The 15091-nt window shown below is 50.3% G+C and overlaps 1 protein-coding gene across 7 annotated transcripts in view; it reads right to left on the reverse strand.

Annotated features, from left to right (window-relative positions):
- Window positions 1–6072: 6072 nt before the first annotated feature.
- The window catches only part of TBC1D2 (TBC1 domain family member 2), a 39444-nt gene continuing 30425 nt past the window's right edge, over window positions 6073–15091 (reverse strand). For 5 of the 7 annotated variants that reach the window (XM_037902373.2, XM_037902371.2, XM_043547639.1 and 2 more), the window contains 4 exons: window positions 12050–12170; window positions 9080–9265; window positions 7625–7746; window positions 6073–6768 (listed from right to left, as the gene is read on the reverse strand). In XM_037902373.2, the coding sequence (XP_037758301.1) occupies window positions 6567–6768; window positions 7625–7746; window positions 9080–9265; window positions 12050–12170 (631 nt within the window). In that variant the 3' untranslated portion in view covers window positions 6073–6566. Of the gene's footprint in view, window positions 6769–7624; window positions 7747–9079; window positions 9266–11551; window positions 11691–12049; window positions 12171–15091 lie in introns of those variants that run through there. The other 2 variants (XM_037902372.2, XM_043547640.1) reach the window with 2 other exon arrangements.

A 15091-nucleotide genomic window follows, 5' to 3' on the forward strand; every position in this document is an offset into this window, starting at 1 on the left:
GGTTTAGATGCAAAGTAAAAAGTTTATTCAATTAACAAGAGAGGGGTTTTAAGTGAGTTCAAGTATAAGGGATACAAATAGAAGGAGTTACAAATCAAAGTAAAAATATACTTTCTAATGGCTAGGACCTAGTAACAAGTTACAGTTCTTGTTCAAGGTAATTTCCTCCCCATCTTCCCATTCCAGCAGTGGCTGGTTAGCTCTTAGTCAGGATCCCCGCAGAGTCCAACGCACTGGTTCTCCTCTTCCCCTCAGGGGAAGGGTAACTTAGAGGGTGTGATGAAGTGGGGATTTTCCCTTCTTATGCTGTATGTGAGTCTAGGTCAGTCTTACTGTTGAGCCTATGTGAGTTTTACTGTTTTGCATGAATACTGCGTGTGCCTCAGTTTCCCTTTGTGCTGCACCAGTGCCTAGGCTGTGGGAATAAGGGTGTGTGACTTTGGCTGAGACTCTCGAGGCAGGTGAGGCTGCTCCAGCTGCCTGCACATATGCTATGGCCGGTGCCCAGGAGGGGAATGCGACGAGGTGACACTTTGCCTGGAAAGTGAGACAAAGACCAGGAGGAGTGTCAGAGGTCGGGTCGCTGGAAGCTGGGCAGTCTGCGGTAGGGGACTGGAAGTGGGGGAGTCCAGGGCCTCTGGCCCGGGGTTCCCCCAAGATGGATTTGGCTGAAAGTCACTGATTTCTGTGCTAACAAGTTCTGTTCTGTGCTGTGTTCCTGTCAACTAATAAACCTTCCATTTTACGCTTGCTGAGAGTCATGTCTGACTGCGGAGTTGGGGTGCAGGGCCCTCTGGCTTCCCCAGGAGCCCCGCACGGGTGGAATCGCTGTGGGAAGCGCACGGTGTGGAAGGGGATGGTGAATGCCCCGAGGTCAGACCCAGGAAGGTCGAAGCTGTGTAAGCTTCTTGCCCTGGTGGCAGCATGCTCAGAGAGAGGAGGCTCCCCCAGAGTCCTGACTGGCTTCGTATGGAGTAGTTCCAGCGCATCGCTCCGGTGACTCTGTGGCAGGGGGTTGCTGCACCTCTCTTGATAGTCCAGGAAAGCTTTGAAAAGCGTCTCTCTCACAGTTATTTGACCCTGCTTCCCAAGGCAGGAAGACTTCCTGGGGGTGCTGGCTCCATCCCCTGCTGAGAATGTTAAGTGATCACTTTTCCCCCACTTGCTCTTCTGATGGCTTTGTTTCCCTGGCATGCAAATATGCTTTTCTTGGTGTTGGTAACAACTTGCTCCATTTACTTGGGAGACACATTCAAGCAAGCAGAACCTCATTCCTTTGTCTGGAAAAATCCTGTTTATCAATTCCCCCAACATGTCTGGTTTAAACACATTTTAGTCATGATTCAAGCACTATAGTATAATCCTTTGTGGGTTAACCATACAAAGAGAGGTGCCGACTTTCTAATGTGCTGAGGGGTGCTTGACCCCTGCTCTGCCCCAGGCCCTGCCCCCACTCCACCCCTTCACCCCCCCGCAAAGCCCCACCTTGCCCCGCCCCCACCCTGCTCTGTCCTCGCTCCTTCCCCTTCCCCCCAGCGCTTCCTGCACGCCGCTGAACAGCTGATCACTGGTGTGGAGGAGGTGCTGAGGGGAGGGAGAGGTGCTGATCAGCGGGGCCACTGGTGGACGGGAGATGCTGGAGGGAGAAGGAGGAGCTGACTGGGAGGGGGAGGAGGGCTGCCGGTTGGTGAGCACCCACCATATTATTTCTGTGCGTGCTCCAGCCCTGGAGCACCCACGGAGTCGGCACCTATGCACACAAACATCATGCCAGAAAATCAATTATCAGTTTTTGGTTTTCCAATGACATATGACACGACACCTTTTAGATACAGATTATATCCATGGTGAGTTGGGCTACATGAAGCTGTCCGGCCAGCTGAAACTCACTGCTAGGTACCAGGGACCCCCTTGTGTTCTGGCATAGGGATGCTCTTAGGGTCACAACTGCCAACTCCAGAAGTTCAAAATTCAAGAGTCCGATTCCCCCAAAACCTTGAGATCGAATCAAATTTTTCATTTTGATTCAACTGCTGAAAACTGAAAAATTTTCAATATTTCAAAATTTGTGGGATTGGCTTTTTCCTATTTCTCCCAATTTTTCCTTTTTTGCCTGAGTGCAATAGATGAAAATCTACCTTTATTCTGCCACCTTTTCCTCTCTCTTTTTTTGACTAACTTTTCAGAATTTCTCCGCAATTTCTCCCACTTTGAGAAGCTGCCGTTACAGTGCTCCAATCTTCCTTTTACTGTACTGTCACTTTTTCAAAGTTGGAAAAGTTAGAGGGGAAAAAAGAAAAAGTGTATGTGTGGGGGAAACCTTGTACATCATTCATTTTATTGTATTTAGTGGCAAAAGAGGAGAAAAGAGAGAGAAAGGGGGATAATGAAGATTTAAAATGTTGAAATTTGCCAGTTTGAAAACAAAAACAAAAATTTTAATTCAAAATGAAAATTTTTGTTTTTCGTTCATTTTGAATTTTCTCATTAAAAAATGGTGCCAAAGCAACAGTCTCCCATGACAAATTTCATTTTTAACAAAATCCCATTTTTTTCCACAGAAAATGTTTCTGGTGAAAACATTGTGACCAGTTCTTTTGAGTATATAGAGCCAAGTGTCTGAATAGGTTGCCTCACACTGTTTGGAAAGCATGCCAAAAACTCAAACGGAAAACTGCCATCCTGGCTCATGCAGGTGCATAATGAACTTGGTGAAGAATTAGTTTTGAGATGAAAATTCAGGTAAAAAGCAAATAAAATACTGACCAACCTGCCAGGATTTCAGAAGCAGGCGCAAGGCTATTGCCGGGCAGCGGTGGTGCAGGGGGAATTAGTTAATAAAAACACCCAACACACTCTGACATGGCTTTGATGTTATTTGAATTCTCTCTGGCAAGCTGCCATTACAGCTGTTTGGGGGAATGTCCATTAGCCAGGCCCTGTTGCCACCAGGCAGAACCCTTCCTTTTGGTTACTGACATATTATTTTCCTTTTTCAAACACCACATCCGTTGATAAGTCTGAGGTGTAAAGGAGCCATCCCCTCTCTCCACACTCAAGTGTAGCCTACTGGCTGGAGCACTGGCTGGGAACGCAGGAGACCTGGGTTCCAGGTCTGCCACTGTCTTGCTGGGTGACCTTGGGCAAGTCGCTGAGCTGTACCTCAGTGGCGAAGGCCGACTCGTGGATCTCTGCCGGTCTCTCTGTATGACCTGCTGAGGCCACGGTTCCAGAGCCTGAGGCTGATACCACAGCCACCGTTCTAGGAACGCCAGTCTCAGGGGCAGCACCTGCTGGGATACCAGACGGGGTGGAGCTGGGAACCCCACTCTGGGGGATGCCTTAGCTCAGGCTGGCCAGATGCTGGGTTGGAGGGGTTTTGCTGTTACCCAACATCAGATTCACCCCTTTGGAGCAGGGCTTTTGCCAAACCCTGGGGAGAAATGGCTTTATTGAAAATCTGTGTTGGCCCCTAACCTGGGCAAGCCCCTCTCTGGGCTGGGCTAGCTCAGCCCTGGATAAGGGCCAGTGTGGAGCCCCACAGCCAGAGGGGATCTTGGGAGGGATTTTGCTGTGGGGACGGTGGAGTCTGCTTCCCCTTATGGGCTGGGGTGGAGGGAGCAGCACCATGGTCCAGTCACCACCCCAGCCCCTTTGGAGCTGTGTGTGCCCCAAGGGGGCTTGTAAAGGGTAGACCTTGCACCCCTGCTTCTCCTCAGCCAGTGTCTGCCCCTCGGCTCACTATACCTTCCCTGCCCTACTAGGTGCCAGCAGCTCTCTGGGTATACAGCAACAGGGATCAGATGTGGAGGAGGGAGAGTGAGAGAAAGGTCCGAGCTATTTAAGGACCTGATCCTGCAGTCCTTACTCCCATGCAAAATGATGGGTCTAAATTAGCTGTTACCACTCAAGAAAGAGATCTTGGAGTCATTGTGGAGAGTTCTCTGAAAACATCCACTTAACGTGCAACAACAGTCAAAAAAGCGAACAGAATTTTAGGAACCAATAAGCAAGGGAGATAATAAGATAGAAAAATAATCATAATGCCACCCTATAAATCCATGGTATGGCTACACCTTGAATAGTAACTTCAGTTCTGGTCATCCCATCTCAAAACAGACATATTAGAATTGGAAAAGGTGCAGAGAAGGGCAATGCAGATGATGAACAGATGATGAAACAGCTTCAGTATGAGGAGAGATTAAAAAGACTGGGACTTTTCAGCTTGGAAGAGAGACGACTCAGCAAGCATATGGTAAAAGAAAAGGAGGACTTGTGGCACCTTAGAGACTAACCCATTTGTCTGAGCATAAGCTTTTCTGAGCTACAGCTCACTTCATCCGATGCATTCAGTGGAAAATACAGTGGGGAGATATTTTCCACTGCATGCATCCGATGAAGTGAACTGTAGCTCATGAAAGCTTATGCTCAAATAAATTGGTTAGTCTCTAAGGTGCCACAAGTCCTCCTTTTCTTTTTGCGGATACAGATTAACACGCTGCTACTCTGAAACCTGTCATCAAGTATATGATTGAGGTCTATAAAATCATGAATGGTGTGGAGAAAGTGAATAAGGAAATGTTATTTAATCCTTCACATAACACAAGAACTTGTGTGGGCGGAGGGGAAGTCACCCAATGAGATTAATAGGCAGCACATTTGAAACAAACAAAAGGAAGTATTTCTTCACACAACACACAGTCAACCTGTGGAACTCCTTGCCAGGGGATGTTGTGAAGGCCAAGACTATAACAGGGTTCAAAGAAGAACGAGATAAGTTCATGGAGGATAGGTCCATCAATGGCTATTAGCCAACATGGACAGGGATGCAACCCCATGCTCTGAGTGTCCCTAGTTTCTGACAGCCAGAAGCTGGGACTGGACAGCAGGGGATGGATCACTCGATAATTGCCCTGTTTTGTTCATTCCCTCTGAAGCACCTGGCACTGACCACGGTCAGAAGACAAGAGACTGGGCTGGATGAACCATTGGTTTGACCCAGTCTGGCCATTCTTATGTTCTTGTTCAAGCAGGCCTGATTCCTGCAGATAGTGTCACTGGAGTCAGCTGCTGAGTCCAGCGCTGGAGGACTGTCCCAGTCCCCGTATCGCTCTGAATTCCAGCCTTTGCACTTGTTGATGCTGTTTGGGGGTGCATGGCCACTGGGCAGAAGGGGCACCCAGCTCCTTTCCCCAGCAGTTAGAGTTTACTAAGAAGCCAGCAGCATGCACAAGTAGTTCTAACTATTCCTTTCTGGTTGCATCACCTTTCATTTGTTTGTCCTGCAATGTTGTGCACTGCCCCAGCTTGGTTAAGTACGGTACAGTCTTCTCTGGTCTTGCCTCACCTCTGTCCTTTTGTGCCATCTGTCCATTTTGCCACCTCCTGCCCACGAATGGATGTATTCGATACCAGTCCCAGTACGGACTCTACTCATAACCCTCTGCTGTTGTTATCATATCAGCTCTATTATTATCTACAGCAGAAGGTGAACACACTATGCAGAGGGTAACAATCTGTTTGCAAGGAAGTGCCCAGTGACCATCTCACTAAGTAGGAGATCAGCCATGGCCTCAGGGGTATCAGTGCACAGCCCCAGGGAACATAGTTTCATTGGGTTAACCCCGAGCATGCTTGAACATCAATCATGTGACCTCCTGGCAAACGAGCTGCAGAAAGATGCTATGGTAGCTTCAAGAGTTCCATCAGGTCTCTCTCCTTCACTAATTCAGGGGCTTCACACACTAACTCTCAAGCGAGTGCTTTTGTCTTAATACTTGCTATGATTATACACACACCCCCTTTAAATTGCCAGCAGAGTGTACTCAAAGACATTGGAAGGCTTTCTGGATCACATGCGCCTCATCAGCCTCCAATATGGTGCACGCAATTAAAGTCACCTGTGATCAATCAACAAGCATCCTGTGACACTCGGTTTCCCAATCTTATTACACAGGAGGGCCACATAACCCTAAGCACAACCTGGAGTGGGCCAACCAGGTTCTGTTTCGTATGTGTTTAGATAGGTTGGTATGTACAGTATTGTCTATTTAAAAACAAATAAAGAAATCAGTGCATAAAACATGTATCAGAATTATAGAAAACAGAAAAAAAACGTACAGAACTCATAACTAAACTAAAATGATACAAACATGACCAAATGCTAATGAATCGGCTGTTGGTATTTTGTGTGGAAGCAGGCTGTGGGCCGTACGAACGCTCTGGTGGGCTGTGTGCAGCCCACAGGCTATGAGTTGGGCACCCTGTCTAGCGCAGCTGCAGCAAGATGGTGGGGAGGAATGGACGGGATGGTTCACAGAGAGCGAGACAGGATCTTTCCAAGCAACTTTCTTGCATCTCCACAGCTGTGTGCTGGGTGGACGGTGAGCCAGGAGGTCTGGGCAGGACACAGTCCTCCCAGCTGAGCTCCTCAGAAACACTGTGCCTACCCTCTGCCTTGGCCCTGCTCGCCTCAGGATTTTCCATCTCTCTTAGAAAGGAGAGTGATGCTGGTGCAGAGCTGCAGGGCCAGGGATTCAGGCGCAGGACAGCAGCCACGTCTCTGGCTACATCTCCTCCTCCTCTTCGCTAACGGCTCCATCCAGGTGCCAGGTCACCTGCTCTGCTTGCTCTTTCACGTACTGCGCCTTGATCCGCTCCAGCTCGCTCAGCTCTGCCTCCAGCTCCGCCCGGTGTGTCGCTCGCCGGTTCCGCAGCACCTTCATTGGGAAGGGATTCATGTCACTGAAGGCGATGCTCATCAGCTTCCTACCGGGAGAAGACAGGGAGCCCGGGTGAGCTAATCAGCTGAACACCCTGGCCATAGTGTGTGTGTGCTGTACCCTCCTGCCGGGGCAGCACGGCCCTTGCATTGCAACAGTGACCAACTCGTAGCCCGGGCTGGATACAGCTGGCAGCCACGGGCTATAAGGCCCGCACCCAAGGACTAATCAGCTGATAGTATCAGTCCCCCTTTACCCCAGTGTAAAGCGTTTCAGCTCCAGCAGCCAACCTTCCTCTGCCCCAGCCAGGAAAAGAAGCCTCTGAGCTTGGCAGGGCAAGCCATGAACACCCAGGGGGACCTTTCTCCAAGTGGACATATGCTCCTCATCTACTGCTAGGATGGATCCTGCTCCTGTGAGAGGCTGTGCCCTTGTCCCCTTAGCAGGCTCAGTGGTATGTCCCAGGACTCCCTCACGGTGGGATTAGTCTGAGGGGCCATGTTTCCCAGGGAAGAGGTTCACCGGCCAAATCCTGCCTTTCATCCCATGCCCACAGTGCACGCTCGACTTTGAGAAAAAGAGGATCCTTCTTCTCCAGCAGAACAAAAGCAAACCCCAGCCCCAAGCCCAGCTGTCCCATCGTGGCTGCGAATCCTGGATGTGTCAGCCTAACTGCTCTTTCTGTTTTGGGCGCAAACTCAATTGTACAGGCAACAATTTCTAGGCTTAACTAGACATCAGTGAACATCACTGAACAAAGGCACACGGCCAACTCTTGCTCCTTCCCCACCCTGCAAGCACAAGGGCAACAGTCCTAGGCCTTGTCATTATTGTGTCAACTTTACAGGTCTGCGCACATGTGACCGGCCAAAGGGGAAGCCTGAGAGCAGCTCTTCTCTCACCTGCCATCTCCAATCATGTGGGTGAAAAAGCGAAGGTACTGGTAAACCTCCAGGCTGTCATGGATCCGCAGAATCTCCTCTTCGTTATACTTAAAGATGGCAAGAGCATAGCGGAAAATCACCTACGACAAGTTAAAATGTGTTTTAGTTGGCAGAGGGCCCAGCATATACCCACGGAGGGACTGAAAGCTCAGGGCGTGGAGCACTCTGGCACTGGTGCACTTTGGGATGAGGTGGGACAGCAGGTGTCTGGGCTGCACACCAGAGGAGGGGGCCTTCAGAAGCCAACACACATCTCCTCTCACTCTGTCACTTTGCACTGTTGAGTCTCTATGCTTCCTTTGGAGAGTGAACACACGACAAGAGCAAATGCTTAACAAGGGCCAGTGTGTTAAAGGCACAGCGCCAAGGAAAACGCTGTGAGGAACAGGAGGCTCTCCCTTTCCGAGGTGGTGGGGAACGGAGAACAGAATTCAGGACAGGCCCGCTCCCCAGGCACCAAGGGAACAGGCACTGGTGGCTGCATGGATCCTCGTGCCCTCTCCTGGCCACTTCATGGTCCAGCAGCAGCTGCACTGGCATCCACTGAGTTTGCCCAGCGCCAACGTCTCTGAGCTCCCCCTACCGAGGGCGAAGACTGTCCCCTCCTCAACTCTGGCTGGCTGAAGCCAGGCCCAGAACATACCTGGTCTGCTGCCCTCCAGCCTTCTCTCCAGGGCGATGAAGGAGAAGAGAAGATCCCCTCTCAGCCCCTTTCCTCAACCTGAGAAGGTCCCAAGACCCCTGCAGCCCCAGTGCCCCCTCTAGAAGCAGGAGAGGGGACAGAGCAGGTCCCCAGACCTTCCCCAGGGCAGTGATGTAGGACTGCAGGGGGAGAAGCTGGGAAGGCCAGGAGAGGGCGTGAGGCCCAGCTGGGGGAGGTGTGGGCCCAGCTGCCCCAGCACCAACAAGGTGATGCCAGGGTATACCCGGGGTGGGATTCCCAGCTCAAAGAGACGTTCGCAGGAGCGCTCATTGAGCTACCGTGCTAGGAATAGGACGTAGCCGTGGCAACGTGAACAGCGGCAGAACTAGCCACCGCAAGTGTTTGCCCGTTCAAGAGCCTAGATACGTGCTTGTGTGGCTAGCCCCACTCCCACCCTGAGTAGCCCCACTCCCACTCTGAGTAGCACGCTAGCTCCGTGAGGGTTAGTGCGGGTCTGTCTCCCCAAGCTGGGCTTAATCCTTCCATTCCAGCCCCAGTACAGACAGAGCTGGAAGCCACAGGCCCACCATCGTTGCCAGAGACATGCAGAGAGGCTGGGCAGCTCATCCAGGGAGTTGTGGGACCAAAATGATTATGAACGCCAGTCTACTGCCCAGCTCAGAGTGGGGTGTGTCCCACTGGGATCTGAATGTCTAAGAACGCGCAGCTCTGAGAGCCCGGCATAGCTAGGGCCAGGGATGGTTCCCTACCTTTGTTCCTTCGTACAGGAAGGCGTCCCAGACCCGGAAGAGGATGTCACTGACCAGGCTGTCTACGAAGGCCACCAGGAACCAGTTGAAGGTGATCAGTGAGACGTCAATCCTGTGCTGCTCAAAGTGAGCTGTAAGCCTGGGGAGCTTTTCTGACAAGAAGTCTTTAAAGACTCTTTGATCCACCTGGGTTTGACAAAGCGAGAATCCATGAGATACAGAGGCAGGTGCACATAAAATAATGGGGTCTAAATTAGCTGTTACCACTCAAGAAAGAGATCTTGGAGTCATTGTGGATAGTTCTCTGAAAACATCCACTCCATGTTCAGCAGCAGTTTAAAAAAGCGAAGAGAATGCTGGGAATCATTAAGAAAGGGATAGATAATAAGACAGAAAATATATTGTCTCTATACAAATCCATGGTATGCCCACACCTTGAATACTGCGTGCAGATGTGGTCGCCCCATCTCAAAAAGATACATTGGAATTGGAAAAGGTTCAGAAAAGGGCAACAGAAGTGATTAGGGGTATGGAACGGATGCCGTATGAGGAGAGATTAATAAGACTGGGACTTTTCAGCTTGGAAAAGAGATGATTAAAGGGGGATATGATCAAGGTCTATAAAATCATGACCGGTGTGAAGAAAGTAAATAAGAAAGTGTTATTCACTCCTTCTCATAACACAAGAACTAGGGGTCACCAAATGAAATTAATGGGCAGCAGGTTTCAAACAAATAAAAGGAAGTATTTCTTCACACAACACAGAGTTAACCTGTGGAACTCTTTGCCAGAGGATGTTGTAAAGGCCAAGACTATGACAGGGTTAAAAAAAGAACTAGATAAGTTAATGGAGGACAGGTCCATCAATGGCTATTAGCCAGGATGGGCAGGGATGGTGACCCTAGCCTCTATTTGCCAGAAGCTGGGAATGGTTGACAGGGGATGGATCACTTGCTCATTCCCTGTTCTGTTCATTCCCTCTGGGGCACCTGACATTAGCCACTGTCGGTAGACAGGATACTGGGCTAGATGGACCTTTGGTCTGACCCAGTGTGGCCGTTCTTCCAGTTAAGCAGGGAGAACATAAGAAGAGTGCTGCAGTGGGAAGGCTGGTTCTGCAGCAGCATGTGTCCGGAAAGTCAGTACTGTGTTAGAGGCGGGGCAGGGGTGGGGCCTGGGACAGAGCTGGGGGGTGATTAGGAAGTTAGCACCACTGGGCCAAAAGAGCACAGTCTGTAACATCTACTGCTGCCCTGACTGTGACACACACAACAGCTCTTCCTCCTCCTGCTGGCTGAGCACGAACAGCAAATGCAATGGGATGGCACCAGAAGCTGTGACTGCAGTGATTTCTGCGGCAAGCACGCTGAAGGATCAGAAAGCCTGGCAGACCTGCCCTAGACTCTGATGCACCAGTCAGACAGAGGAACCCTGTGTCCATGGGGGAGATTACAAGAGTCTACGTACGCTTACTGAGTCCCAACTGGGTTCCAACCCAGAGGAGACTTGGGGGGTCTCTCTTTTTGGAGCAGGGGAGACATGTATGACGGGCCCGACTCTCCCACACCTACCCATATCACAGCAAGGTCAGGCCCTTTGTGTGTGATTGGAGCATTCAGGCTCGGCTGTGCCATTGCGGCCCAGTCCTGTGCAAGGTGCTCTGTGGGGCTGCCCCATGCTAGCAGAAGCATTGGACGAGGGTGGCTTCTGTGAAGTTACTCCAGCTTACACCGTGTAACTGAGACCCCACAATGCAGGACATCTGGGTGTAGGCAAAACATTTGACAAAATTTCTACTGGCCTTATCTTTTTGAAACAGTGAGAGATTATTCCAGGCGCTGTGATTTGTGCCAGAAGTGCAAAATGTTAAAGGGACCTAGTGAGGCACCCCCCTAGCCTTTAACCCATTACTGGGAAGGCATTTGCCAGAGCATCTGTGGACACTATAGGACCACTCCCTAAACCTTCCAGGAATGGGAAGAAGTATATTCGTGTGTTGGTAGATTTTGCTACCAGGTACTCCGAGGCTGCAGCATTGTCTAATATTGAGGCAGAGACAGTGGCAACAGCGTTGTTTGCTATTTTTAGCAGAGTTGGGTTTTCCCAGAGAAATATTGTCAGACCATGGGTCTAATTTTATGTCTATTGTTTCCATTTTAAGGAAAATGTGTGGAGTAAAGCACCTAAAAGCTGCTCCCTACCACCCACAAATCAATGGTCTGGTGGAAAGGTTCAATGGGACCTTGAAATCTATGATGAAAATGGATGTGGACAGGTGCCAGAATGATGGGGATGTTCGGCTGCCATATCTGTTGTACGTGTACAGGAGTGTACCCCAAGAATCTACTAGGTTTGCTCTCTCTGAACTGCTCTATGTAAGGCAGGTTAGCGGACCCCTAGATCTGATTCATGATTCTTGGGAAGGTAATGTTGAGGAGACACAGTAGTCAGTGATGGAGTATGTGTCTCATTTTTAATGAAAAATTGCAAGATATGATGGATTTGGTTCAGCAAAATCTAAAGGAAAGCCAGGAAGTTGGGAAGGCCTGGCATGATAGACATGCCGAGGAAAGAGCATTTGAAATAGGAGATATGGTGCTTGTGCTGGATCCTGTGAGAAAGAATAAAATGCAAGACGTTTAGAATGGACACTCTGAAGTAGTAGAAAGAGTTAATGAGATCACCTATGATGTGAGGAAACCCCATGGGTTCAGACAATGCTGAGTGCTTGTGCAGTTAATAAAAGTGCCTGACTCCCGAGGACTCGCTGGACAGCATAGGCCTGATTCTCATGCACCCCGTTTCAGTGGTGCAAAGTAATCCTAAGATTGGCTTATGTAGGAGGGCTGCAGAGAGCACAGGGCTTTCCCAGGGGCTGGGATGCAGGAATGGACCATGTCCCTTTAACATCTCTGTGCAAGTACCCTGCTGTCTTTCACCCCCGTGACGTAGCCGGATTCTCATGCTCACCTGTGATGCTATTAACGTGTCGCTGTAGTAATCCGCCGGCATCAGGTTTTCCACAATGTGAACCAGGCACCAGAATGCGCTTTCCTCCTCTTCTAGGACCAGGAGGGCAATGGCTGCCAACCTGCAACGGACAGGACACCAGGAAACAAAGCAAACTCTCTCTGTTACCTACTGACCTGCAACAGCACTGGTGGGAAATCAGAGATTCTGGTCGGCATTGCTCTTCTAGCTTTAGGTTTTACATTAAACCTTTGTGTGGCTCTGGTGCAGGGAGCACAGGCTGCTCAGCAGGACAGGCCAGCCAACAAGTGTGCTTCACCAGGGCCTCAAAGCTCTCCCTGTATCTCCCGGAGTAACAAGGCTGGCTGGAGCTCATTGCCATGTCCAGCAGTGCCAGGGTACTAGGGCAGGCACTGGAGATGAGGCAGGGCTAAGCAGTGAAGCTAGACTCATGGTGCCAGCGCCCCAGTTTGGGTACCTGGGTGGGGCTCTATTGAAGCCAGTGGAGGTGTGCTGATTTACACCACCTGGGAGCTGGCCTCAGGGCACTCTGAGATGGGAGGGGCTCTACCCTGATAGATCCATGTGGCACAGATTACTTCCCTCCCGCCCCCGGTCATCCATTCATCATCAGAGCCCTGAGCCCCCTTGGCTGCAATCAGCCTCAGAGGAGCAGAGGGTGCTCTGTGCTGGACAGGATGAGCTCTCTGGGGCAGGGAACTTGCCTTCTTGTGGCAGTCTGCAGAGCCCCATGCATGTCCTAGGCGCCAGATAATAGATACACCATCCCAGCCTGCTCGTGGAGCCGGATGGGAGGGAGGGTCTTAGGCACCCTTTGGGCAACACCACACAAACAGCTGGGGAGAGAGAGGGCCCACGTGGCAGCCAGGTGACTCTGCACAGAGCAGAAGGCACTGGGGGGGTGTGGGGGCCTATCTGGCTGCTGGACAATGCCCTGCAGAAAGCTGGGCAGGGAGGGGGACCACATAGCTGCTGGGTGACACTGTGCAGAGAGCAGGCTCTGAAGAGTAAAGGAGGCTTCCCAATATCTATGTCAAGTCTTCTCCACTAAGGGGAGTGTCACCAGGACAGTTGAGTGCCATCCGCGCCAAGCCTCAGTTATTACAAACCAGTTCAGGCCTTGCTTTTTCCTATTGCTGAGGAAGCAGAGGCTGAGAGGCAGCAGCCAGCTTCCCAGCGTGCTGCTTGGGCAGCTCACGGAAAAGCTGAGGGCGTGTTCCTGCCAGTGAGCCAATTCCAGAGGCTGCTGCACTCACACGCGCTTCTGGAGCGACTGCAGGTGCTGAGCAGCTCCCAGGATTTGGCCAACGTGATACAAATGACCGATGTACATTTCATGTCATGTTAATATCCATCACAGCAATGCTCCAGGCCTCCTAAATCGCCGCACGAGGGCTCAGAATACTGAGTGGGGATACAAGAAGTCTTTTGAAAAAGTCACTTTATTCTGCCTCACTTCTATTCCCTGAATCTGATCCCATTGTTCTTTAGATGCTTAGCAGGCACTGATGAGCTCAGAGGAAAGTGCGTCTCTGGGAGATAGCTGTGTACCTCTCCTTCAGAGGAGGAATGACAGCATTTCGTTGTCACGGGGTTGATAACCTGGCTTTGGAAGTTTGTTCCTGGCTGGAGGTTAGTAGGTGTGGGTTTGCGGCCCTTGAACAAAGGGTATGATGAATGCTGGGCACAGGAACTGGTCTGCCTCTCTTAGCTCTGAACAGGGGACAGGGAAAGCATGGGGCTGGTGGAGGAAGAGGTGTCAAGCTCACAAAACATAAACAAGCCCTCATTTTTAAGCAGGACATTGATCGCCAGTGTGTGCGGGCCACAGGGCATTTGCCTCCTTGACAACTCTGCTACGAGCAGTGTTGTGACAAATAGGCCTACAAACCCACCCAACTTGGGAGCGCAGCTGTAAAAAGTATGTAAAAGTTACAAGCTGTTCCAGTTAACTGATAACAACAAACGTTGATGGGAACAGGTGCGGAAGGGAGACAGAATAACTGAATTACTCTGAGAGAAAAAGGCCAAGTCACTATGACTCAAGGGCTGTGGTGAAATTATGCTTGTTAAAAAGAGGAGATGTGGAGTTGGAAGTTCATGAGCCAAAATTGGTATGTCAGATATTAGGCCTTTTTGGCGGACATAATAATGAGGGGATGGTCTATTCCACCCACCACTCCCTCTTGGGGTCCTTAAAGAGAGAGATTTTGTGGGGAAAGAATGAAAGAACAAACAAAAAGAATGAAAAGAACAGATGGATAGAACAGGCAGAGGGTACTGGAGTGAGCTTCACCATCACAGCTGCCAAGCCCACCATTTCCTGGCAGCTCCAGCCTTCATCACCCTGATCCTGAGAGGTGTTGTGTGACCAGAACGGGCCAGAGAGGGACCCAGATGACATCGCCACCCCTGCTGGCTCCAACTGAATGCCAACCCCCACCCGGGACGACAATTATGACCACCTTTGGTACCATCTAAAGCCTGTCAAACAAGGGAGATTTTCCTTTTAAAATGTTCTCCAGCTAACGGCAAAGGGAAGAAGGGATGTTGTACAAATGGAAGCCTTTGTTAATACTTTACATTTCAAAGGCTTTACCTGTTTTTCCTTCTCTTCTGTATCTTCAATAAAAAGTTAAAGGCTCTTTAATGGTGTGTTTGCACTAAAGCAAGCTGAGGTCTCTGTATGTCAAGCCCTGGTCCTTGTTTAACACTGTTTAATGTTGGAATGTGATTGGGTGATGTGAACACCTTTAGCCCACACGTTCCATCTAAATTCACACAGAAGCAGCTATCCCAGCTCCCCCAGACAGGGGGAATCCCTGAAGAACCGAAACCATCACTCTAATAGGAAATGTCCACCTGCTTCCCTTCCCTGCAGGTCCCTCTCATTGTGGTATTCCTCTGGCCCCCTCGCTGGGGTATCCGAGCACCCCATTCTGTGATGGACTGATCCTCCAGGAGCCCCCCAGGCCTCAGGGGCGGCTGTTATCCCCTCGTACAGAGACAGCCCAGCAGTGA

The sequence above is a fragment of the Chelonia mydas genome, chromosome 5, assembly GCF_015237465.2.
Source record: "Chelonia mydas isolate rCheMyd1 chromosome 5, rCheMyd1.pri.v2, whole genome shotgun sequence".
Taxonomy (NCBI): Eukaryota; Metazoa; Chordata; order Testudines; family Cheloniidae; genus Chelonia; species Chelonia mydas.